Source organism: Salmo trutta, chromosome 3, assembly GCF_901001165.1.
Source record: "Salmo trutta chromosome 3, fSalTru1.1, whole genome shotgun sequence".
NCBI lineage: Eukaryota > Metazoa > Chordata > Actinopteri > Salmoniformes > Salmonidae > Salmo > Salmo trutta.
Genome location: NC_042959.1, coordinates 31,295,100 through 31,321,489, shown reverse-complemented (window position 1 = coordinate 31,321,489; position 26,390 = coordinate 31,295,100). Strand labels below are relative to the sequence as shown.

Sequence of the window (26,390 nt, the reverse complement as noted above, 5' to 3'; positions counted from 1 at the left end):
GCTACTCTCAGAGCTCTGCGTGAGGACAGCGCCTACTTGTAGAGGTCAGGCTGCGGCTGCTCGCACTCCACGGTGGCGCTGAGAGACTCCAGGCCCTTCTCTGTGTCTGGCACTGTGTAGTGTGTCTGAGAGAGACCGAGAGAGAGAGAGCGAGAGAGAGAGTGAGTGCTGACTATTTCAGGTCATCATTGCAACACACACACACACACACACAGACGGGGCTGTAGTGGAGTGGGTCGAGAGCTTCAAGTTCCTCGGTGTCCACATCACGAAGGAATTATCATGTTCCACATACACCCACACAGTTGTGACGAGGGCACAACGACGCCTCTTCCCCCTCAGGAAGCTGCAAAGATTTGGCATGGGCCCTCAGATCCTCAAAACGTTCTACAGCTACATCTTTGAGAGAATCTTTACCGGCCGTGTCACCGGTTGGTACGGCAACTGGCATCTGACCGCAAGGCAGTACAGAGGGTAGTGTGTACGGCCCAGTACATCACTGGGGTCCGAGCTCCCTGCCATCCAGAACGTCTATACCAGGCGGTGTCAGAGGAATGCCCTAAAAACTGTTAAAGACTACAGCCACAGACCATTCTCTCTGCTACTGCACAACAAGCGGTACCAGTGCACCAAGTCTGGAAGTAGCAGGACCCTGATCAGTTTCTACCACCAAGCCATAAGACTGCTAATCAGAGGTCTACCCAGATGACCTGCATTGACCCTGTTCTGCACTGACTATGTACACACACACTGGACTCTACCCACAGTGATGGCCCTCCCACAGTGACTGCCGTATTCTTTCTCTCTGCTCTTGTTTTGCTTAATAGGATGTTGGTGGGCGGAACTGGGAGGGTCATCAGTAAAATGGGACACACCTGGGACTCTCCACGCAGACACACCGTTTTTTGGTTGTGGCATTTTGGGGCTTTTGTGTTAATTTGTTTTGGTACCTCTCAACACCCCTCATTATCACCATCTATGCACACATCCACTCACTTACACTACTGACTACACACACATATTTTTACTTGGATATAGTTCACTTTATTTCATAAATATGTTTGTTATTTCTTTATCTCCGCATTGCCTCCCTCTTTGTTACGGGCTACGAGCCATTTCGTAACACCACACATACTGACACCGACGCTCCAACATACTTTCACATATGCTGAGACATACGCTGTCTATAATCTATTTCCATTTTTTACTCTGCATTGTTGGCAATGTACCCATAAGTAAAAATGTCACTGTTCGTCTACACCTGTTGTTTACAAAGCACGTGACAAATGCCTGGATTTGGAAGAGGAGAGGAACGGAGTGACAGCAGACTGAAAGCGATGTTATGCCCCCACAGACCACACGTCTCAACAGCACCATGACACTGGTGTTCCTGCAGCAGCACTCCACCTTATGGTTGGACTCCCCGTCCAGACTGGCCGTGGTGACAAAGCAGGTGTCGTCCTCCCGGCTGGACTGCAGCAGGATGAGGTCACAGGGAAAGGTCTCATCCTCCACCACCTCCACCACATCCCCGACCTAGTGGAACATAGAACACGTAAGGAACGTAGAGGCGAGGCCCATCCCAAATCCACCAATAGTCCCCTATGCACATGTGAAGGTCTGAGAGGATTGGTTTGGTATAAGCAATGGTGAAACTTCCACCGTCCTAGCCTACGAGGGAAAGGTGGAGCCGTTTCCAAACTGCTTATACCTGTCAAATCTACACAGATCTACACAGTTCCAATGTGCATAGGGAGGTCTAGAGGTCAATTTGGGATTGGGCCATAAAAGCATTGTAAATCTATACTTAGGGTTACCATATGGTACAATGCAGCAACACTATCAAAAACACTGGAACATGCCAAGATGCCAACTACCTCTCCTTCCCCTCCACCCTGTCCCGCGTCCCCAAGGGGATATTTATTTCCAGGGGACTTGGCCGAGGCGAAGCTTGCTGAAAAGGTACCTTGATCTTCTCGCTCTCCTTGCGTGCTCTCCGGCCGTCCTCCAGCACCGTCACCAGGTACTTATTCACCTCATTGTCTGCCTTGTGCCGCAGCCAGTCCTCATAGCCCTGAGAGAGATGGAGGACGGGAGGGAGAGCGAGACACACACACACACACACACACACACACACACACACGTCTTTTTAGTACGGAACTGACTGCAGGTCTGCGTTCACCTCGCCCAGTCTACGGAGAGCCTCCCCTGGTGTCCCACTTCAAAGCCTGGATAAAGGTAGCAGCATCGCTAGCTGCCATCAATGTGTCCCATATAGGAAGTCCACCCTCCATTGTGCATTTCAAAAAGCCCTAGCAGCAGGCCACCAGAAAAGCCAATCCCTAAAACAATACATCTAAAAAGCTGGAACACAGCTGCAGCAGACAAAGAGACAATATACTAGAGACTGTCACACCATTTGGTCATGTTCTTCAGACAACCGGCATTGACCTGCACAGCCAGCATTACTTTGGCTGTGACAGAAAAAAATAACAAAGCATTTGAAATGATTCAATATTTCACCCCGCCAAAATATACGCATTTAAAGGGAAAGGTATTTAATTAAAACCGTGGGAGAGAGGCGGTGGAGAGATGCATAGAGGGGCTATAAAAGGGACCATAGAAATGTAAATTTGTAGAATGTGAAAAGCCCCTTTAGAATGGGTATGTTCATTCTAGTAATTGTTACATTTCTAAGGGGGGGTGTAGTGAATTCAAAATGGCGACAGCATCACGTCTTACCTGTTTAATGGCTGTTACTGTGATGACGAAGAACAATGGCAGGCCACTAGTGACTGGGCTGGTGGGGGTGTCTACAATCACCTGTAGAAAAGAATAAACAGACTCATTATGGACTATACCATTCAGATAATAAAGCCTTATGATAAGACAAGATACTTTTCTACTAATAGGTCTAATAACGCTTTGTTTAAAAAAAAAAAATCAAAACAAACAACCAATTGCAAAAATCACATCCTCCACCCTCCCCCCTGATTGGAGGACCTCAAGCAGGTATACTGTGCATGTGTGTATAGCAACCTTCAGATAACCACAGATCAACCCGTCTTTCCCAGTAAATCATCATTCTACCACTATTGACTAATCGCAACGGTAGCCAATCTACTCAGATTACTAGTGATCATCTCGCCTACAACGTAGTTAGGAGACTGTCTCAGGAGTGGCGCAGTGAAAGAGTCATTTCCAAGGCCATTTCTTAGACGAGAATACATTGTATGGAAAAAGAATAACATTGGACAGGTTACAACAGACGCTTCGAGCCCACGGGCGGGGCACTCCCACGTAAATACAGGTTGTAGTGCATGTCGGCCTGAGTATACGCATACGCGCGCACACGTGTGTGTGTGTGTGCCAGTCTCGGCTCCACAGCACCTAATCTCTCCTCTCTCCGTCCAACAGAGAGACATTTTGTACCGAGACAGAGTAGGAGAAGAACCCAAGCAGCTTGGACCGGCAGGACACCTAATTAAGTGGGCCAGGGCAACAGTGGTCTAATCTAAAACCACACGGGGGCTGGTTCCTGCTGCCTGCCTGGTGCCAACAGAACACGGAGCAGGCCCTGTCCTGCTGGGCTGCTGAGAGCCGTGCTGGACAGCAGGCCAGGGGCAGTACAGAAATCTTGTGTGCGCGCGCTCGCGTACAGGAATCTGGCGACTAATGAGCCTGGAGACAGAGAGAGAGAGAGGGTGCCTGCACAGAGCCAGTCAGGTAATCCCAAACAACTAGCAGCTCAGGAGCACAGAGAAAAGCTTGACCTGCAAAAACAGCCCCCCAACAACACACAGCCATTGTGTAAGTTCCCTCTTAATGCTGTCACAAGGCGGATTTACCCCCGCTCCCCTGATCCTGCAGCAAGCCAGAGGCTTTCAGCAGGCGACAGCGGCTCCCACTGAGCAAGTGGCGCTTGTTACGGAACACACACACACACACACGCGTATTTGGCATTCAGAGCATGAGCTGTACAAGATGTCAGATAGGTATCAGCTGAGGCAGGAGATGTGATGTGAGCCCCTCTCTCAGGTGTTTCCCTGCTCGCCTGTGAGCGGACTGACAATGAGGAAGTGAAAGAGAACTCGCTGCTCCCTCAGCAACACATCCTTCCACACACACACACACACACACACACACACACGCACGCCGACTGCTGTGATTACAGTTAATAATTCAATTAGAAGGCCGAAATGGACTAGTGCACATTGAACCTTCAGCCAGAATGCAGAATCAGGGAAAACAGAGAACAGACTCTCCATTGTTTCTTTCCCTGGGAGTCAGTCAAAGAAAGGAGGGAGAATGTGAGAGTGAAACCGTCCTCTCCTCTTCTTCTGTGGCTCCAGGTGTTCCCAGCCAGAAATAGAGGCAGCGAGAAGACTTTAATATAATGTGTGGAGCTGGGTTGACCCAGGTGGCAGGTCTCAGTGTTAGAGACTCCTCAGTGGACCAGCCGGTTCCCTCGTGTGATTCAGGAGCAGGAGTTTTATTGAATACATCTCCCCTCTCGCCTCTCCTGGCCCAGCCCGGACCCTCTCCACCCTCAGCAAGACTATGCAGCTGTAACTAACGCTGCCCCCCAGGCAGGTGATAGATGGTGGGAGCGGTCGAAAGCGCATGTCGTTTTTCGATTTAATAAATTGATAAAAGCCCATCTGGAGGTAGGGAGTGGGCTAGACGTGGCCAGTCCAGGCCAATTAAAGATATTAAAAGTGTGACTGGCTGTATTGCAGCTGAAAGTTGTACGTCCCCGACACGGTCAGTCCCACCCGACCGCAAGGCATGATTTAGTTCACACCACAATACTGCAGAGAGTGGCCACTACAGAGTGCACTATATCACACAAACACTCCACACCCATAGCCCCCCCACCACCTGAGCGTTGTTCCCTTCCCCTCCTTCGTACATTTTCTACACTCCACCAAACTTGAATGTCACACATTAATCACAACTACAGACCATACCCCTGCAAATAACCACAAAATAACAGGCCCATTCCTCAAATTTTGATACACCCTTACCTCCATATATACACACACACACACACACACACACACACACACACACACACACACACAGCACCAAAACCTAGTCATTTAATAGGAACAGGCATTCTGCTATAGGAGGACACCTCCACCGAACTGACGGGTCGGTTAGATCTCTGACACTGATAAAGAGCCCTACATCTGAACAGGGAAGAAGTGTGTCAGAGTGAGTGACAGTCCCTCAGGTCCCAGGGCAGGGGAGGCAGGGGCCCTCTCTCCATCCATCTCTCCAACCCCGCTCCCATTCCATCAGGAGGCAGGCAGCAAAGGCATGCAGAGCTATTTATAGGACAGTGGTGCTTTTTTAATTTTTTTTAAACATTTATTTTTAAATCAGGGAGCCAGAGTCTATTTGAGGCTCTCATAAGTACAGGAGGGCTTACAGGAGGGCTTCCTGGCTGCTTAAGTCAGCAGCGCAGAGAGATAGACAATCAGTACCGGGGAGAGAGACTTACTAAAAGAGAGAGATAAACAATCAGTTAATGGAGAGAGAGTGAGAGACTTTCTTGCCGAAGGAGAGAGACTTGCCGAGAGCGAGAGAGAGCCTAGCCGAGCGAGAGAGAGAGACACACACACGACCGGGGCAGGTTTCTCCCTAGTCCACTTGCAGTCTGCGCTGACACCGAAACACTGCCGTGGGCGGGTGAGACACCTGCTGCAGACACACACACTTGCCGAGAGAGACACACACTTGCCGAGAGAGACACACACTTGCCGAGAGAGACACACACTTGCCGAGAGAGACACACACACACACACACACACACACACACACTTGCCGACAGCAAAAGAGAGCGCGAGAGAGACACACACACACACACTTGCCGAGAGAGCGAGACACACTCGTGACCGGGGCAGGTTTCTCCCTCGTCCACTTGCAGTCTGCGCTGACAGCGAAACACTGCCGCGAGCGAGAGACACACTTGCCGAGAGAGAGAGCGAGAGGAGAAGACCCCCACACTTGCCGGGGGCGCGCGCGAGGAGAAGACCCCCCCCCCCCCCCACACACTTGCCGGGGGCGCGCGCGAGAAGACCCCCCCCCACACACACACGCCGGGGGCGCGCGCGAGGAGAAGACCCCCACACACACACTTGCCGGGGGCGCGCGCGAGGATAAGACCCCCCCCCCCCCACACTTGCCGGGGGCGCGCGCGAGGAGAAGACCCCCCCCCCCCCCACACTTGCCGGGGGCGCGCGCGAGGAGAAGACCCCCCCACACTTGCCGAGGGCGCGAGAGGAGAAGACCCCCACACTTGCCGAGGGCGCGAGAGGAGAAGACCCCCACACTTGCCGAGGGAGAGAGACACTTGCCGAGGGGGCCAGAGGAGGAGAGAGAGACACTTGCTAATAGAGAGAGAGAGAGAAAGAGACTTGCGCGCACGCACAGAGAGAAGAGCGACTCACTAACATGCTGACCACATCGCTCTTGACGTGTGCGCGAGCGTTTCAACGAGTCAGAGACTTGCTGCAAGTGCTGCCTCTCCCATCTCCTCATTGTTTTTTAGGAGCATGTACCCACGTGGGTGATTGAATGATGAACTGAGGTCCACACTCCAGTCTAGTTGGTGGTGGTGACGTACCTTAAAGTTGGTTACCAACCACCATATAAAGTCCAGAGAAGACGAAGTTGCCTGAAGGAGGAGAGTTTACTAGAAACTAACTTCGTTTACCCTTTTTTTTCTGTGGATTAATTGTTAGTAGAGGACCTTGTGCATTTCAGGTAAAATAACAACCCAATGTTTATATCCCAGGATAAATTAGCTAGCAACAGCAAGCTAGCTAAATTGCCATACATTTATGCTTTTCATCCTGTCCCCAAATTAATATAGTTGGTTGAGATATTTCAACCTGCGTGTCCTAATCGCGTCTGGTGTGGATGGACAAAATCAACATGCACACGTGGGCGTGCGAGCGGTCTGGTCAGCATGTTAGATATAGATAAAAGGAAAAAGTGTGGGGGGGTGTTGTGTGTTTGGATTCTGTTGGCTCATCTGCATGAAGCCTCTGGGGAATTGAAAGGTGCAGGTGTGAAAGTGTGTGTGTGTGCCTGTATCGTATGTGTGCGTCTCCCTTTTTCCCCCCCAAGTGACAATGGTAGGCTGTGTGTGGGGGGGAACTGGACGGTAAGGATAAGGCTGGATTAGTAGAAGACAACCACATACCAGGCTGCGTTAACAACGCGAGTGCGCGCGCACACACACACACACACACACACACACACACACACACACACACACACACACACACACACACACAGACGGCCACATGCAAACAACTTCTTACAAAATCATGACTCACGCGTTTGCACATTTACGTTGCAAATGCTCCTTCAAATCTAACGTGTACACACTACACTGATTTACCACACACTCCAGTACATCTACTGTACACCGGGATGAACCCTCTGATACACTACTCAAACAGGTAAAGGTCACAGTGAATAAAAGAGCAGGAGGCGGCTGAGGAGGAGATGATTGTGGACTACAGGAAAAAGAGGACCGAGCACACCCCCATTCTCATCGACGGGGCTGCAGTGGAGCAGGTTGAGAGTTTCAAGTTCATTGGTGTCCACAACACCAACAAACTAACATGGTCCAAGCACACCAAGACAGGCGTGAAGAGGGCACAACAAAACCTATTCCCCCTCAGGAGACTGAAAAGATTTGGCATGGTTCCTCAGATCCTCAAAAGGTTCTACAGCTGCACCATCGAGAGCATCCTGACTGGTTCCTGCCATCCAGGACCTCTATACCAGGCGGTGTCAGAGGAAGGCCCTAAAAATTGTCAAAGACTCTAGCCACCTTAGTCATAGACTGTTCTCTCTGCTACCGCCTGGCAAGCGGCACCGGAGCGCCAAGTTCTAGGTCCAAGAGGCTTCCAAACAGCTTCAACCCCCAAGCTATAAGACTCCTGAACATCTAATCAAATGGCTACCCAGACTATGTATTGAGACCCCCCCCCCCCCTCTTTTACACCGCTGCTACTCTCTGTTGTTATCATCTATGCATAGTCACTTTAATAACTCTACCTACATGTAAATATTACCTCAACAAACCGGTGCCCCCGTACATTGACTCTGTACCGGTACCCCCCTGTATATAGTCTCGCTATTGTTATAGCGAGACTATATACCATTTACTGCATTAATGGTTAGGGGCTCGTAAGTAAGCATTTCACTGTAAGTTGTTCTATATAAATCATAAAATTTGATGATGCCGCTAAAGACAGCAGAGGCGATGAACTGTTGTCAACTGACTAACAAGCTCAGACTTCAGGACTACAGCATCTCGCCAACCCTGTGCCTGCTGCTTCCCAGATCCCATTAGTCCTAGTTCCTTCTGGTTCTTCCAGTGGAATTAAGCCAAAACAGTCCCCATGGGGGTTCCAGTGGAATTGCCATGCCAGTTGTCTGACAGGAATATCAGTGACTACCGGTAGGCTACTGTATTTATACCAGCCAGCCCTCCGTATGCTGAGCCTGTTTACACTGGGGATGGGCTGTTTAGACCTTTAGTTTAAGTTACGGTTGCTAGAGAGAGAGGTGGTTAGTTTCCATCTCCTCAGGTCAGGAGGGGGAAGAGAAAGAGAGCGGGGAGGAAGAGAAAGAAACAGAAAGCGAGGGGGGAGGAAGAGGAGATTGATGAGGGGGAGGAACATCGCTGGGCAGATCTCTGGGCCTGATAGCGCAGAGGTGGAGGAACAGAGTGGAGCGGCCGTGAGAATCAAGCCGAGGGATAAACACGTCACCCAGTGCTTTGGCTCAGCCCACTCTCACTTTCCACTCAGCAGTGGAGGAGAAGAGGGCTAGATACACACAAACCATGTACAGCTCTGGCCACACAGACACACGCAGTCCCCGTTTCACAACTGCCACAAATAGGTTACACACGCAAACAGAGGCTCACTCTCAAAGCACACATAGGCCTGACCACAGGCTGACTGTTTCCCCACATGCCATAAACAGTCAGTTACACCCTGATAGCACGCACACATTGGAACCATTTCACACTTGCCACACAGAGACACTTCCAGTCAACTCACACATAGTTGACTGGAAGTCCCAGACACGCACAACTCACCTGCACCAAAAAGATGATGAGGAAGTAGAAATTGGCGATTCTTCTGAACTGTTCAAACAGATTCTTTGGCAGGAAGTTCCACACCGTGTACTGGAAAGACAAGGAGGGAGTGAGAGAGTGCACCAGTGAAATGACATGAGAATGAAAAGCACAAGTTCGCAACACAACATAGGCCTACCCAGTGAATCCTCGGTCTCTGCAAACCAATACTTTTCTGTTCTTTGACATCAACCTCTTGTCAGGGTAGAGGACTAGTAGGCTATAGGAAGAAAGGCTAAGCTAGGAAAAGGATTAGCGGCATTCAATATTCATTAGTTCCTTCCGGCTCGGTCTCTGTACTCAGTGAGACGGCGCTAGTGCTGCCTTTCTAAACTGCCTGTGACCCAGTCCTCCTCTCAGCCCTCGGGGGCCTGCAGGTATTCCGTTGATTCGGATTAGAGATTTATCTCCTTAATTCACCCAGCGCTGAATAGAGAGCAGATTACCTTATCAAGTTGGTGGCAGATGGTGTTTTTTTTAGTTTTTTTTTAAGTGGGCATAACAGTTGATATTCAACACAGAAGCTGACGCAACACTTATCTTGCCAAATCCATGAGACGGCCCAACAATGCCCCGGTAGTAACTAACACGCCGGACTAAAACATGTGCGCGCACACACACACACACAAACAGTGTTGAGAGGGGAATGTAGAAGAATGTCTTTGCAAGGAGACAGTGCTTAAATGCAGCAGTAGCAGAAAGAGACCATCTCATTTTGCCAGAGAGAAAAGAGTGAGGGGAAAGTAATCAGAGGGGGAGCATGAGTGAGGAGGGCAGGGAGGGAGAGAATATAAAGCGAGCGAGAGATGGCGCAGAGTGAGTAGAGGAGGGGAAAGGAGAAAGAGAAGGAGCGTCGAGGGAGTTGTAAGGAACAGAATGATGAAAGGCAGGCGCGTGGTAGAAGTGTAAACACTACAGCCAGGGTAACACAGGAGGACGAGAGACATTGATTGGCCCATTCCCAGTGGGACCCTCTGCGCTACTATAAATCCCACTCTCTCCCCCCGGTCCTTCCTCCCCCTCCTCTACATGATTCTAAACCCCCAGCCAGCCCTCCTCCTCAGACTCACACCCCTAGCCCTGATTTGGGGGGGGGGGGGGGGGCTCATATTGAATTGCCCACCCTGCCTCCTGGTACATTTAATAGTAGCAGTGTATTTCACGGCCACAGACAGAGCTCTCCCGAGACAAATAATGGCCTTCCATTTGGGGAGGAAGACGAGCATGTGGAGAGGGAGCTAAAGAAGACTGCCATTGGGATTCATGACGTGGAGAGAGAGAGAGAGTCGGTGGTGCATAGGTGAGAGTGGGACAGGTGAAAATATTCAAGCATGTGCCGAAACGTCAAAAACGCAGACAAGTATCCACTTGTCCGTTTTACGGTGTTGTGCAGACCGCAGGTCGATGGTGTAAAAAACATGGCAGTATATATTACCTTGGAAGAGACAATCCTGTTGTCACAGAACTTGGGGGGGATGAAAGCGTCGGTGGCGGGACAGGGCCGGTGGCCTACATAGATGGTCCTGCTGTCTACCCTCCTCTCGTCCCTACCAAACTGTACAGAGATGGAGAGACAGAATTAGAAGACAAATTCAAAGCCACACACACACACAGTAAATATATTGCTTCAGCAGATATTTAGACTCAACACTGGAACATAGAGGCTAGAAATGTATATTGTATACAGTCTCCTAATACAATGAGCCAGTAGACTAAACACTGGGGGAAATGTGCATCAAGTTCAACACAAAGAGGTCTTGCGCATCACTTCCAAGGTTGGTAAATGAAGATGTAGTCCACATTAACACATGGGGAGGAAAACAAAAATCAATGAAAACAGTGATACCGCTCTCACCTCTACGATACCACAAACCAGGAAGAATGCCTTTCCTTAACATGCAAGTCTTGCTTAGTCTTTCTAGTCTTTAATATAAATTCAAATCAAGGCCATGAACTAAAATATAATATTATCCAGACGGAGGTGCAGAAATAATTACAAAGGCTCTTTCCAAACTTCAAAATGCAGTGGAGCACCAAAAAGGCTGTTTAACACAAGCCAAGGTCTCACAGGGGACAACGGCAAGTATGACATGGGTCAATTGGCCAAAATGGAGGGTGCACTAGTCCTGTAATGAGTTTCATTTCTTCCCTCTAAGGTGGAGAGTTATTGATGATTAGCCAGTTATAAAGCGCTGCCCCCTGGGGAGAAGCGACTGCTCACGCCAGATTTATGAGCGCAGTTATCTCCAGCGCAGATATAGACTGAGGAGGAGGAGGCGGTGCCTCATTTCAAATCAAACTATTGGTCATGTACACATTTCAGCAGATGTTATAGCGGGTGCAGCGAAAAGCTTATGTCACTAGCTCCTAACAATACAGTAAAACATCAAACTGTACACAAATAATCAAACGTTTCATTAACAAACAAAAAATAAAGATCAGCCTCCCGAGTGGTGCGTCGTTCTAAAGGCACTGCATCGCAGTGTTGCAGCGTCACTACAGCCTGGGGTTCGGGCCGGTTGGCTGCAGGCTGACTTTGGTTGTCAGTCGAACCGCGTTTCCTCCAACACGTCGGTGCAGCTGGCTTTCCGGGTTAAGCGAGCGCGTGTTAAAAAGCGTGGTTTGGTGGGTCATGTTTCAGAAGACCCACGACTCGACCGTTGCCTCTCCCGAGCCCGTTGGGGAGCTGCAGCGATGAGACAAGATCGTAAATCATGAAATTGGGGAGAAAAGGAGGTAAAAAATAATAATAATTAAATTTAAAAAAAAAAAATTAATGAAGAAATGTCAGGAAACAAATCCAATTAACAACCCAAATAGCACTAACAGTAATCCAAATGCAATCTACACACGTATATATAAAATAAATAAATACAGGATGAATTTACACAAGATATACTAAGAACGGTACAGCAGTAGAAATTACACCTGCTCGTCAAACTTCTCGTTCCAAAATCATGGGCATTACTATGGAGTTAGTCCCTGCATTGCTGCTATAACAGCCTTCACTCTTCTGGGAAGGCTTTCCACTAGATGTTGGAACATTACTCCGGGGAATTGCTTCCATTCAGCAACAAGCATTAGTGATGGGCACTGATGTTGGGCGATTAGGCCTGGCTCACAGCTGGCGTTCAAATTAATCCCAAAGTTGTTCGGTGGAGTTGAGGTCAGGGCTCTGTGCAGGCCAGTCAAGTTCTTCCACCGATCTCCCCAAACCATTTCTGTATGGACCTAGCTTTTTGCACAAGGGCATTCTCCAAACTGTTCCCCAAACTTGGAAGCACAGAATCGTCTAGAATGTCATTGTATGCTGTAGCGTCAAGATCTCTTCAATGGAGCTAGGGGGCCTAGCCCGAACCATGACTATACAGTTGGCACTACGCATTCGGGCAGGAAGTGTTCTCCTGGCACCCGCCAAACTCAGATTCAGCCGTTGGACTGCCAGATGGTGAAGCGTGATTCATCACTCCTGAGAACGCGTTTCCACTGCTCCGGAGTCCAATGGCGGTGAGCTTAACACCACTCCTGCCGACACTTGGCATTGCGCATGGTGATGTTAGGCTCGTCTGCTGCTGCTCGCCCACGGAAACCCATTTCATGAAGTGCCCAACAAACAGTTGTGCGGATGTTACTTCCAGAGACAGTTTGGAACTTGGTAGTGAGTGTTTCAACCAAGGACAGACAATTTTTACATGCTACGGCACTCTGCGGTCCTGTTCTGTGATCTTGTGTGGCCTACCACTTCATGGCTGAGCCGTTGTTTCTCCTAGACGATTCCAAATAACAATAACAGCACTTAGTTGACTGGTGCAGCTCTAGTTGGGCAGAAATTTTACTAACTGTATTGTTGGAAAGGTGGCATCCTCGATTGTATACACTTGTCAGCCTAGGGTTTGGCTGAAATAGCCAAATCCACATACTTTGATATATATTTTGTACAGCGAATTCGGAAGGATTCAGCCCCCGTGACTTTTTCCACATTTTGTTACGTTACAGCCTTACTCTAAAATGGATACCATTGTTTCCCCCCCACACAAATCTATACACAATACCCCATAATGACAAAGCAAAAAAAAAAGGTTTAGACATCTGAAAATGTATTAAAAAAATAAAACTCAAATATCACATTTACATAAGCAATGTCCTTGAGCTGGGCAACTCGAGGACATTCAGACTTGTTCCAAAGCCACTCCTACGTTGTCTTTGCTGTGTGCTTAGGGTCCTTGTCCTCTTTGAAGGTGAACCATCACCCCAGTCTGAGGTCCTGAGTGCTCTGGAGAAGGTTTTCATCAAGGATCTATGTACTTGGCTTCGTTCATCCATCCCTTGATCCTGACTAGTCTCCCAGTCCCTGCCACTGAAAAAAAAACATACCCACAGCATTAGGCTGCCACCGCGCTTCACCGTAGGGATGGTATTGGCCAGGTGATGAGTGGTGCCTGGTTTCCTCCAGACATGACGCTTGGCATTCAGGTCAAAGAGTTCAATCTTGGATTCATCAGACCAGAGAATCTTGTTTCTCATGGTCTGGGAGTCCTTTAGGTGCTTTTTGGCAAACTCCAAGCGGGCTGTCATGTGCCTCTTACTGAGGAGTGGCTTCCGACTGGCCACTACCATAAAGGCCTACTTGGTGGAGTGCTGCAGAGATGGTTGTCCTTCTGGAAGGTTCTCCCATCTTCAGAGTTCCTCTGTGGAGCTCTGTCAGAGTGCCCATCGGGTTCTTGGTCACCTCCCTGACCAAGGCCCTTCTCCCCAGATTGCTCAGTTTGGCCGGGCAGCCAGCTCTAAGAACAGTCTTAGTGGTTCTAAACTTCTTCCACTTAAGAATGATGGATGCCACTGCGCTCTTGGGGACCTTTAATACATAAATATTTTGGTAACTTTCCCCAGATCTGTGCCTTGACACAATCCTTTCTCAGAGCACTACAGACAATTCCCTCGACCTCATGGCTTGGTTTTTGCTCTTTTACATTTAAGTCATTTAGCAGACGCTCTTATCCAGAGCGACTTACAGTAGTGAATGCATACATTTCATGCATTTCTTTGTACTTCCCCCCCCATGGGAATTGAACCCACAACCCTGGCGTTGCACACACCATGCTGGCATTGCAAACACCATGCTCTACCAACTGAGCCACAGGGAAGGCCCCAGGTCCACAATATGTTCTGCTCTGACATACACTGTCAACTGTGGGACCTTATATAGACAGGTGTGTGCCTTTACAAATCATGTCCAATCAATTGAATTTACCACAGTTGGATGCCAATCAAGTTGTAGAAACATCAAGGATGATCAATGGAAACAGGATGCTCCTGAGCTCAATTTCAAGTTTCATAGCAAAGGGTCTGAATACTTATGTTAAAAAAAAAAAAAAAAACATTTGCAAAAATGTACAAAAACCCATTTTAGATTTGTCATTGTGGGGTATTGGGTGTAGATTGATGAGGAAAACATTTTATTTACCATATTTTTGAATAAGGCACCAACATAACAAAACGTGGAAAAAGTCAAGGGGTCTGCATACTTTCCCAATGCACTGTATTAGACAGAGCTTTGCCAAGAATTCAGTATTTAAATACAGTTGAAGTCGGAAGTTTACATACACCTTAGCCAAATAAGTTAACTCAGTTTTTCACAATTCCTGACATTTAATCGTAGTAAAAATTCCCTGTCTTAGATCAGTTAGGATCACCACTTTATTTAAAAAATGTCAAAATAATAGTAGAGAGAATAAATGTCAGCTTTTATTTCATTCATCACATTCCCAGTGGGTCAGAAGTTTACATACACTCAATTAGTATTTGGTAGCATTCATTGCCTTTAAATTGTTTAACTTGGGTCAAACGTTTCGGGTAGCCTTCCACAAGCTTCCCACAATAAGTTGGGTGAATTTTGGCCCATTCCTCCTGACAGAGCTGGTGTAACTGAGTCAGGTTTGTAGGCCTCCTTGCTCGTACATGCTTTTTCAGTTCGGCCCACAAATTGTCTATGGGATTGAGGTCAAGGCTTTGTGATGGCCACTCCAATGCCTTGACCTTGTTGTCCTTAAGCCATTTTACCACAACTTTGGAAGTATGCTTGGGGTCATTGTCCATTTGGAAGATCCATTTGTAACCAAGCTTTAACTTCCTGACTGATGTCTTGAGATGTTGCTTCAACATATCCAATTTTCCTCCATCATGATGCCACCCCCGTGCTTCACGGTTGGGATGGTGTTTTTCGGCTTGCAAGCCTCCCCCTTTTTCCTCCAATATATAACGATGGTCATTATGGCCAAACAGTTCTATTTTTATTTCATCAGACCAGAGGACATTTCTCCAAAAAGTACAATCTTTGTCCCCATGTGAAGTTGCAAACCGTAGTCTTGCTTTTTTAAATGGCGGTTTTGGAGCAGTGGCTTCTTCCTTGCTGAGCAGCCCTTCAGGTTATGTCGATATAGGACTTGTTTTACTGTGGATATAGATACTTTTGTACCTGTTTCCGCCAGCATCGTCACAAGGTCCTTTGCTGTTGTTCTGGGATTGATTTGCACTTTTCGCATCATAGTACGTTCATCTCTAGGAGACAGAACGCATCTCCTTCCTGAGCGGTACGACAGCTGCATGGTCCCATGGTGTTTATCCTTGCATACTATTGTTTGTACAGATGAATGTGGTACCTTCAGGCATTTGGAAATGTCTCCCAATAATGAACCAGACTTGGAGGTCTACAATATTTTCTGAGGTCTTGGCTGATTTCTTTTGATTTTTCCATGATGTCAAGCAAAGAGGCACTGAGTTTGAAGGTAGGCCTTGAAAATGTATCCATAGGTACACCTCCAATTGACTCAAATGATGTCAATTGACCTATCGGAAGCTTCTAAAGCAATAACATAATTTTCTGGAATTTTCCAAGCTGTTTAAAGGCTCAGTCAACTTAGTGTATGTAAACTTCTGACCCACTAGAATTGTGATACAGTGAATTATAAGTGAAATAATCTGTCCAAACAATTGTTGGAAAAATGACTTGTGTCATGCACAAAGTAGAGGTCTTAACCGACTTGCCAAAACTATAGTTTGTTAACAAGAAATTTGTGGAGTGGTTGAAAAAGGTGTTTTAATAACTCCAACCTAAGTGCATGTAAACGTCCGACTTCAACTGTATATATCTATAAACAGTAACTTACATTTACATTTTAGTCATTTAGCAGACGCTCTTATCCAGAGCGACTTACAGTAGTGAATGCATACATTTCATACATTTTTATTTTATGTACTGAAATGTGATGTACAGTAGTATAGATATTAGAATGAGATGTGGCGAATACAGCATTTAAATACACAGTACAAAACCCCATGGCAAAATTTTAAGAATTGTGTCAAATTAGCTCACACACACACTATGGACAGTATGTGAATAGAAAAGGTGTACAGCAGTAGTTATGTAGGATGAGCCATGACACCAACCCACTGTGCTCTGTTGACCAAGGCCACATGACTGCTCACATGTCAGAGAGAGGACAGAGTCAGGGTGGGAGACCTCGGTACACAGGGTCAGCAGGCAGAACACCAGCCTTCCCGTTTCCCCCAGCACAAGGTCACTGGTAAACCGGTAATTCATCTTCCTTAAAATGACAGCCTGGGTGAAAAACAAGGCAAGAGCTAGAGTGTAAGGAAGACTCTTCTCCCCCCAGCCAACCAGGGACTATGCAGGCAGGCCACGTGGGAGAACCAACTTATCAAGGGCATTCGTTCGCTCTCTTTACCATGGGCTTGGGCTGAGCAGCCACCTCCTCCTCTGGGGAACAGATGAGACAGGGCGTGCTAGTACTCCCCCATCCACCCTCCATTCTCCACTTAACTGGAGACGACACCCCGTCTTTACCTCTGGCCAATGATTTCCCAACCACTGACTCTTATAGCACCTCCACTCAACAACAGACCCCGCCCCCACCCAAAGCCCCAGACCATACATTGTGGTGGCTAAAAGCACAAGCTCCACAGCTATTCCAGATGGAGGGAATTATTAAGGCTATCCAGCTCCAGGATCTCTAATGCACTGGGGCCAGGGCCATGTGTGCTGTTCACAGCCGCCACTGACAGACAGCTGATCTCATCCTGGACCAGTGCCACGGTACCTTGGAAGTGTGAACAAAGGCCATCTGGATACAGCGCCGTCCACCGACTATACTGGGGGCAGGTTAGATCAAAGCACAGACTTGAGTCTGGGGAGCCTCATTAGCTATGCATATGAGGAAAAACAGCCTACCTAAGACAGACGCTTATGCAGTCACTTGCTTCTCATTAAAAGGTTGAGTGAAATTCCCCAAAGCAAATCTCTCCCTGTGGAGAAATTCTGATGCAGACATTACTTCTGCTTCCCAGTCCGGGAAGAGCCAAGAGATTACATAATGCTCCATCAGGCATGAGAGACAGGCAGTGTTGTTCGCACCCCAGTGTGTCCGTCAAACCTGTAATCCACTGCACGACAGGCATAGCATACCGCTCCTCCAACAGCCACCAGGAAAATGAGGGGAGAGAGGAAGCACAACCGGATCCAAGGACAAAAACACATCCAGGTTTTTTAGCAAACAGGAAATAGGCCTAGTAACTCAAACCTTATGTAGACCACACTACGGATTAGGGAGCCAAAGCTCATCTTATTCTTAACAGTTCCCCCTCCGAGGGATCCTCCAGTTACTCAGTGAAGTACACTTCAAAATGGCTTCTTCCATCCTAATAACACCAGTAAAGATTGACAACACAAGTGAAGACAACATATTCCTGAAGACAGAACACTGGGGTAAAGGGCAGCACAGAAACTAAATCACACACACACACACACACACACACACACACACACACACACCTACCCTCCCTGGACAATGCAAATGTCTCGCTGCAAATAAAAGGAACAATTTACAAAACAAATTAGCCTTGAAGTGGCGAATCTCAGTGAGCTCAGCTTCGATTGGAGAGCCACAGACCTCTGTGGGTTAGTTATCGATATCCTATTTTAAAAAAAAATGTTTTTATCTGCATCCGTCTCTCTCTGGGAGTAATTAACCACGAGAGCAAAGTTGTTGCAAACGCTGCCCCAAGGTTACGGCCACAGTATGTAAACACAGACTGGGGATTTAAAGTTAAAATGAAGAAGTTACTGAAACAGCCAAACTGGATTTCCTGGACGTAGACCGACACATAAAGACACTTCAGAGAATACAAATCATGTCTTAGTAAAATGATATGGATTATTATAAAAAGGACAGGTCCAGTGAGAAGCCCCAAGGGTCTGCTAGATAAGGACAGCTGCTTTGAATGTTTTAACTGAAATTAAGTCGATGACCAGAGGGTCAGACCATAGGGCCAAATACATTTTTGCATTGTTATGTGATCGCAATACTCATCTCCAAAAAAACAGTGCACCTGAGGCCACGCTATCTATATATCTATTCCTTCTGCTACATACATACATACATACATACATACATACAGTTGAAGTCGGAAGTTTACATACACTTAAGTCGGAGTCATTAAAACTCGTTTTTCAAACACTCCACAAATGTCTTGTTAACAAACTGTAGTTTTGGCAAGTCGGTTAGTACAACTACTTTGTGCACGACACAAGTAATTTTTCCATCAATTGTTTACAGACAGATTTCACTTATAATTACACCAGCTCTGTAAGGAGGCATGAGCCAAAATTCACCCAACTTATTGTGGGAAGCTTGATGAAGGCTCCCGAAACGTTTGACCCAAGTTAAACAATTTAAAGGCAATGAATGCTACCAAATACTAATTGAGTGCATGTAAACTTCTGACCCACTGGGAATGTGATGAAAGAAATAAAAGCGGAAATAAATTATTCTCTACTATTATATTTCACATTCTTAAAATAAAGTGGTGATCCTAACTGACCTAAAACAAGGAATTTTTTTTCTAGGATTAAATATCAGGATATGTGAAAAACTGAGTTTAAAAGTATTTGGCTAAGGTGCATGTAAACTTCAACTGCATATGGGACGGTAAGGAAAAAGACAAATTGATGAAATTATAGGCAGACAAGGCAGTTCAAAGCCAATAATGCAAGGCTGCAAAAGCAAGCGTATAGTAAAATTTGCCAGGGCGTCAATGTTCGACAGTAGATGAAAACGCATTAGTTAAAATATGGAGACGAGATCAATAAAACAAGCATGGAACGTTCAATTGAGCCGAGACCCAACTGCTGGGAAATAAACAGTGCATTAGAGGATTGGGTAGAGCTCCCAATTTAACATCATTAGATGATGCTTTAAAAAGGAAATTAGGGACACATTGTAAAACGGGCACGGGCTGGTACGGGAAGAAAAACGCACGCCATTCTAAACAGAACGCTGTATTCAGCTGTTGCCAAACCCCGGATGATGTATTCAGTCTGACGACACCGTGCCCTGTCACAACATCTCACCAGTAACTGACCAGTGAAATCACAACCACAATGTTCCTGTTACGGACAAAAAAATAAATACATAAAGGCCTTCCCCCCCTCCCCCCCCAATACCTAGAATAGGTTAAATGTCTTTACAGACTAGTTTCGAATTTTGGTTAATTAATTTCTCAATACATGAACTGGCGAGATAGTGTACAAGGGCAGCTTGAGTTGTTTTGATGCCTCACTAACGTACCAACGCGTCTAGTCACCCGTGATAGACTTAATATTTATTACATGCGACTTGTTTCTGACTCTGCTGTCATTAAATGCAGTGTGGTTATGGTGCTGCAACCAAGACAAATTCAAGCACAGCCTAATGGCTTGCATCACGCGTTTCGTCTGAATTCCCTTGACCTTCATATTGCTGCTTAGCCTATAGGTGTATAATATAGTACATTGTCTGCGCTCAAGATAAGCCTCTACTGATTATGCTACTGGCAGTGTAGTGTGCATGGTTTAACTTTGAGCAGAGCTCTCCTCCCCTTCCTGAAAAGCCATGCCTGCTTGGCAGTCGGCCACCACGATGCGAAACGCAGAGCAGATAACTACTCCTGGAGACCAGCAGATGACAATGGCATGGTGCTTTTATCACAGCCACACTGCAATCCACACTGCCAAAACTAACCTGGGTCCACTCAGCGAAGGAGAAGAGTAGCACTCTTTATGGCCAACTGACAACACAAAAACACCCTCACAAAAATAAAAAACAAGCAAGCGCGCTAGGACACACTTTAAAATGATATAATCAGCTGCCCAGAGAAATAGACGGGCTTGCTGCTTCCGACGCCTGAATTTCCAAGTGAAATTGACAGAAGGCTGGCTGGGGGGTGCGGGGTTGCTCAGGTCAAGTAGGGGGAAGAGAGAGCAGCAGCAGCTATGAGCTCCTGAACACATTCCTAAAGTGGATACAGGCTGTTGTCACTTGGTCTCTGTGAGCGAGTGCACATGACAAGTGGCTTGTGGAGACCTGGGAAGAGTGGGCCCTGATATCATGATGTACTCTAACAGTATAAAAAGCCTGTGACTGCAGGTGCTATTGGAGGTCAGAAAAATAATATTCTGTAGAACAGAGGGCGTCTCTGGATTTGTTTTGCATGTTATTTGCCTGGATATGGTGAATGATTTTGTGAGCAAATCAGCTGTTGGTTGCTACATAAACAGGTCTGTTGCAGCAATTAAAAAAATTAAGAAATAAGAATTCTAAGACAAAAATAAGTCAATTTAAAAAAAGTTAGCAATGACACTTAATGTTTAAGGTAAAAAACATATCAGGAATTAAATGTAGTCAGGATGTATTCCTTGTTGGTTGTGTAAACTAAATACAAGAGAACAAAACATAACATGGCCAGTCCCCTCAAAGCCCTCTATTGTAAAATGCAATCATAAGCTTGTTGCTGATACTGTATAAGCCTCATAAGGAATGTCACAATCTCTTACTTGCACGTCTAATGACGTGTGAAGTGCAGGCCATGGAGAGAGGGAACACTGGAGACCAACTAGTGTACTTCTTTATGTCCTGCACGTGCCCCAACGACACCCGCGTTTGACTACTCGGAGAGCAAAGGTAGCAGCGCTGAACCATAGCAGTGTTAATATTTAAAATCAGAGCATCTATTTCAAATAGTTCCAGACGGAACAAAAAAACAAAAAAAAAAGTAGATTAAAAGGAAGCAACTTCCTCATACAGAGGAAATGGAGGACCGCCAATGTAAACACCAGTACAGCAGCTTCATTGTTAGCCCCACAGGAAACAACACTCACGTAGGCCTGTGTGTGTGTGTGTGTGTGTGTGTGTGTGTGTAGGGCGTCACCAGGTCTCGATTTATGATTAACTTGTTTAGGCCTGGTCTGACTAAACAGCCACTTATCTTGACAAGGTGTCCTACTCTATATTACAGCGGTTACTTCCAAGGGAGTAGGAGACTAGGTCACTACAAGGCTAGCTCACCTGCCATTTAGGCTAGTACACAACTTGCCCTCAGCCACAGGGAAACGGGAGGGGAGGAAACCCCGGAACAAGAAAGCAGATTGAAAATGGTGCAATGAGTACACATGGAGAACATGAAGGAAAAAAACAAACAGCCAAGAATATACAAACTGACTGAACTACGTTTTGCTTAACAACCGTTTTTAGTGAACAATACATAGTCAAAACACAAGTAGCCCATTTCAAATGTGGCGACTAATGCAAACGGAATTCATCAAGAGATGGGGATGACTACAGTGAGGGAAAAAAGTATTTGATCCCCTGCTGATTTTGTACGTTTGCCCACTGACAAAGAAATGATCAGTCTATACATTTAATGGTAGGTTTATTTGAACAGTGAGAGACAGAATAACAACAATTTAAAAAAATCCAGAAAAACACATGTCAGAAATGTTATAAATTAATTTGCATTTTAATGAGGGAATAAGTATTTGACCCCCTCTCAATCAGAAAGATTTCTGGCTCCCAGGTGTCTTTTATACAGGTAACGAGCTGAGATTAGGAGCACACTCTTAAAGGGAGTGCTCCTAACCGCAGCTTGATACGTGTATAAAAGACACCTGTCCACAGAAGCAATCAGATTCCAAACTCGCCACCATGGCCAAGACCAAAGAGCTCTCCAAGGATGTCAGGGACAAGATTGTAGACCCACAAAAGGCTGGAATGGGCTACAAGACCATCGCCAAGCAGCTTGGTGAGAAGGTGACAACAGTTGGTGCGATTATTCACAAATGGAAGAAGCGCAAAAGAACTGTCAATCTCCCTCGGCCTGGGGCTCCATGCAAGATCTCACCTCGTGGAGTTGCAATGATCATGAGAACGGTGAGGAATCAGCCCAGAACTACACAGGAGGATCTTGTCAATGATCTCAAGGCAGCTGGGACCATAGTCACCAAGAAAACAATTGGTAACACACTACGCCGTGAAGGACTGATATCCTGCAGCGCCCTCAAGGGCCCCCTGCTCAAGAAAGCACATATACATGCCCGTCTGAAGTTTGCCAATGAACATCTGAATGATTCAGATGACAACTAGGTGAAAGTGTTGTGGTCAGATGAGACGAAAATGGAGCTCTTTGGCATCAACTCAACTTGCCGTATTTGGAGGAGGAGGAATGCTGCCTATGACCCCATGAACACCATCCCCACCGTCAAACATGGAGATGGAAACATTATGCTTTGGGGATGTTTTTCTGCTAAGGGGACAGGACAACTTCACCGCATCCAAGGGACGATGGACGGGGCCATGTACCGTCAAATCTTGGGTGAGAACCTCCTTCCCTCAGCCAGGGCATTGAAAATGGGTATTCCAGCATGACAATGACCCAAAACACACAGCCAAGGCAACAAAGGAGTGGCTCAAGAAGAAGCACATTAAGGTCCTGGAGTGGCCTAGCCAGTCTCCAGACCTTAATCCCATAGAAAATCTGTGGAGGGAGCAGAAGGTTCGAGTTGCCAAACATCAGCCTCAAAACCTTAATGACTTGGAGAAGATCTGCAAAGAGGAGTGGGACAAAATCCCTCCTGAGATGTGTGCAAACCTGGTGGCCAACTACAAGAAACGTCTGACCTCTGATTGCCAACAAGGGTTTTGCCACCAAGTACTAAGTCATGTCTTGCAGAGGGGTCAAATACTTATTTCCCCTCATTAAAATGCAAATCAATTTATAACATATTTGACATGCGTTTTTCTGTATGTTTGTTATTCTGTCTCTCACTGTTCAAATAAACCTACCATTAAAATTATAGACTGATCATTTCTTTGTCAGTGGGCAAACATACAAAATCAGCAGGGGATCAAATACTTTTTTCCCCCTCACTATAAGTGCGAAAACTGCTCAATTATAAAGCAAATCTGCTCAATTATAAAGCAAATCTGCTAGGTAACAGTGAGTGCATAATGTTTTTAAACAGGCAACACATGAGGCACCAACGCTGCTATTCACTGCAGTACTTGTGCTGGCACTCCTCTCTCACGCACTACCACTTTCACCATCCGACTACCTCTTGCACTTGCTTTCTCCTATTCACTCAGTTTCAAAATCACATTCACCTACTCACCTGGTCCTTAGTTATTTTCTTTATAGTATTTACTAAACTAAACAAATTAACCAACAATGCAGTTAAGAAAAATAAGTTAAGAGCATTTCACTGTAAGGTCTACACCTATTGTATTCGGCGCATGTGACATATAAACATTGGATTTGGATTCATTTACAGGCTCCAGCCAATGGTTTCCAACAGACTTCAAACCTTGCGTCTATGATTAGCCTACAGTTTAGACTGTGTGGCTGAGAGACGTCGTACCATCATGACACCATGGTGTCACCGGCATCACTGGTTCACCCACAAAAGGGCCATTGTAGTTCCTATGCCTCTCCTGACTGCCATTCGCAGACAGTGCTGAGTAGCACCATAGTTTATTATTAGGACAATGGAAATTTGAAATTGAAGGACCGGTTCGTCCTAAGGAGCTGCTGTTGAATGGAAAAGGCCCATTGTTCCAGTAGCGTCACAGCAAGCTGCAGCAAGCGGACAGTGAACTGTAGGTGTATTGTGGACTGGCCTGCATTACACCGAGGTGGAAGGAAACTATGCAAGACATCACTTTGGGATCCACCTAGAGCAGTCTAGTAAGCTATTGACAGATGTGCTGCTGACTATGGGGGGAATGTTTTTCCAAGACCTTAGACATCCCTGTTGTGAGACGATAGGCCTAACAGCTGGCCTTAAGAAATAAATGAATTTTCTTGAAAAGGGAGATTGACAAGAATCACACAGGATGTGCGTACTAGGGGCGTAAAGACTCACAGATAAACATTTTAACTGGGGACCTACAGTTGAAGTCGGAGGTTTACATACACTTACGTTGGAGTCATTAAAACTAGTTTTTCAAACACCCCACAAATTTCTTGTTAACAAACTATAGCTCTGGCAAGTCGGTTAAGACATCTACTTTTTGCATGACAAGTAAATTTTCCAACAATTGTTTAGACAGATCATTTCACTTAATCACAATTCCAGTGGGTCAGAAGTTTACATACACTAAGTTGACTGAGCCTTTAAACAGCTTGGAAAATTCCATAAAATTATGCCATGGCTTTAGAAATTTCTGATAGCCTAATTGACATCATTTGAGTCAATTGGAGGTGTACCTGTGGATGCATTTCAAGGCCTACCTTCAAACTCAGTGCCTCTTTGCTTGACATCATGGGAAAATCAAAAGAAATCAGCCAAGACCTCAGAAAAACAATTGTAGACATCCACAAGTCTGGTTGATCCTTGGGAGCAATTTCCAAACGCCTGAAGGTACCACGTTCATCTGTATAAACAATAGTACGCAAGTATAAACACCATGAGACCACGCAGCCGCCATACCGCTCAGGAAGGAGACGGTTCTGTCTCCTAGAGATGAACGTACTACGGTGCGAAAAGTGCAAATCAATTCCAGAACAACGGCAAAGAACCTTGTGAAGATGCTGGAGGAAACCGGTACAAAAGTCTCTATATCCACAGTAAAATGGTGTCCTATATTGACATAACCTGAAAGGCCGCTCAGCAAGGAAGAAGCCACTGCTCCAAAACTACCATAAAGCCAGACTACAGTTTGCAACTGCACATGGGGACAAAGATCGTACTTTTTGGAGAAATGTCCTCTGGTCTGATGAAACAAAAATAGAACTGTTTGGCCATAATGACCATCGTTATGTTTGGAGGAAAAAGGGGGAGGCTTGCAAGCCGAAGAACACCATCCCATCCGTGAAGCACGGGGTGACAGCATCATGTTGTGGGGGTGCTTTGCTGCAGGAGGGACTGGTGTACTTCACAAAATAGATGACATCATGAGGGAGGAAAATTATGTGGAAATATTGAAGCAACATCTCAAGACATCAGTCAGGAAGTTAAAGCTTGGTCGCAAATGGGTCTTCCAAATGGACAATGACCCCAAGCATACTTCCAAAGTTGTGGCAAAATGGCTTAAGGACAACAAGGTCAATGTATTGGAGTGGCCATCACAAAGCCCTGTGACCTCAATCCTATAGAAAATGTGTGGGCAGAACTGAAAAAGCATGTGCGAGCAAGGAGGCCTACAAACCTGACTCAGTTACACCATTTCTGTCAGGAGGAATTGGCCAAAATTCACCCAACTTATTGTGGGAAGCTTGTGGAAGGCTACCCGAAACATTTGACCCAAGTTAAACAATTTAAAGGCAATGCTACCAAATACTAATTGAGTGCATGTAAACCTCTGACCCACTGGGAATGTGATGAATGAAATAAATCATTCTCTCCTATTATTCTGACATTTCACATTCTTAAAATAAAGTGGTGATCCTAACTGACCTAATACAGGGAATTTTTACTAGGATTAATTGTCAGGAATTGTGAAAAAACTAAGTTTAAATGTATTTGGCTAAGGTGTTTGTAAACTTCTGAGTTCAACTGTATGCATAAGGTATGAGTGCGTCGGTCTGTGGGACCCAAAACCGATCCAAATGTAGCATGCATACTCAGGAAATCGATTCAAGACGTGACGAATCGCCAGTTCCAATTTTTTGTTGTTGCCAAAATTCATTTATTTTTACATTCTAAAAATCTTGAGTGACAACTGCGTCCTCTCCTTTAGTGTTTAACTAAGCATGTAATTGATCTACAAGTAATTTTGCATGCCGAACAATCCTAGGCAATCAATAGCCTAGTCAAACTGTGCTGACCAACGAGAGGTAGGCCCATTCCTGATCTGTCCACATCTGCGTGTCACCGTCAGCATTCAAATGTTCATAA

At 46.1% G+C, this 26,390-nt stretch overlaps 1 protein-coding gene across 8 annotated transcripts in view; it reads right to left on the bottom strand.

The window, feature by feature from the left end:
* LOC115172776 (phospholipid-transporting ATPase 11C) overlaps positions 1 to 26,390 on the bottom strand; it is a 66,615-nt gene that overhangs the window by 23,265 nt on the left and 16,960 nt on the right. For all 8 annotated transcript variants that reach the window (XR_003871490.1, XM_029730542.1, XM_029730522.1 and 5 more), the window contains exons 2-7: positions 10,605 to 10,724; positions 9,131 to 9,220; positions 2,743 to 2,823; positions 1,967 to 2,074; positions 1,408 to 1,536; positions 37 to 125 (exon numbers count right to left, since the gene is read on the bottom strand). Coding sequence is in view for 7 of the 8 variants with exons in the window: in XM_029730542.1 (XP_029586402.1) it covers positions 37 to 125; positions 1,408 to 1,536; positions 1,967 to 2,074; positions 2,743 to 2,823; positions 9,131 to 9,220; positions 10,605 to 10,724 (617 nt within the window). In the remaining variant the exon portion in view is untranslated. The remainder of the gene's footprint in view (positions 1 to 36; positions 126 to 1,407; positions 1,537 to 1,966; positions 2,075 to 2,742; positions 2,824 to 9,130; positions 9,221 to 10,604; positions 10,725 to 26,390) is intronic.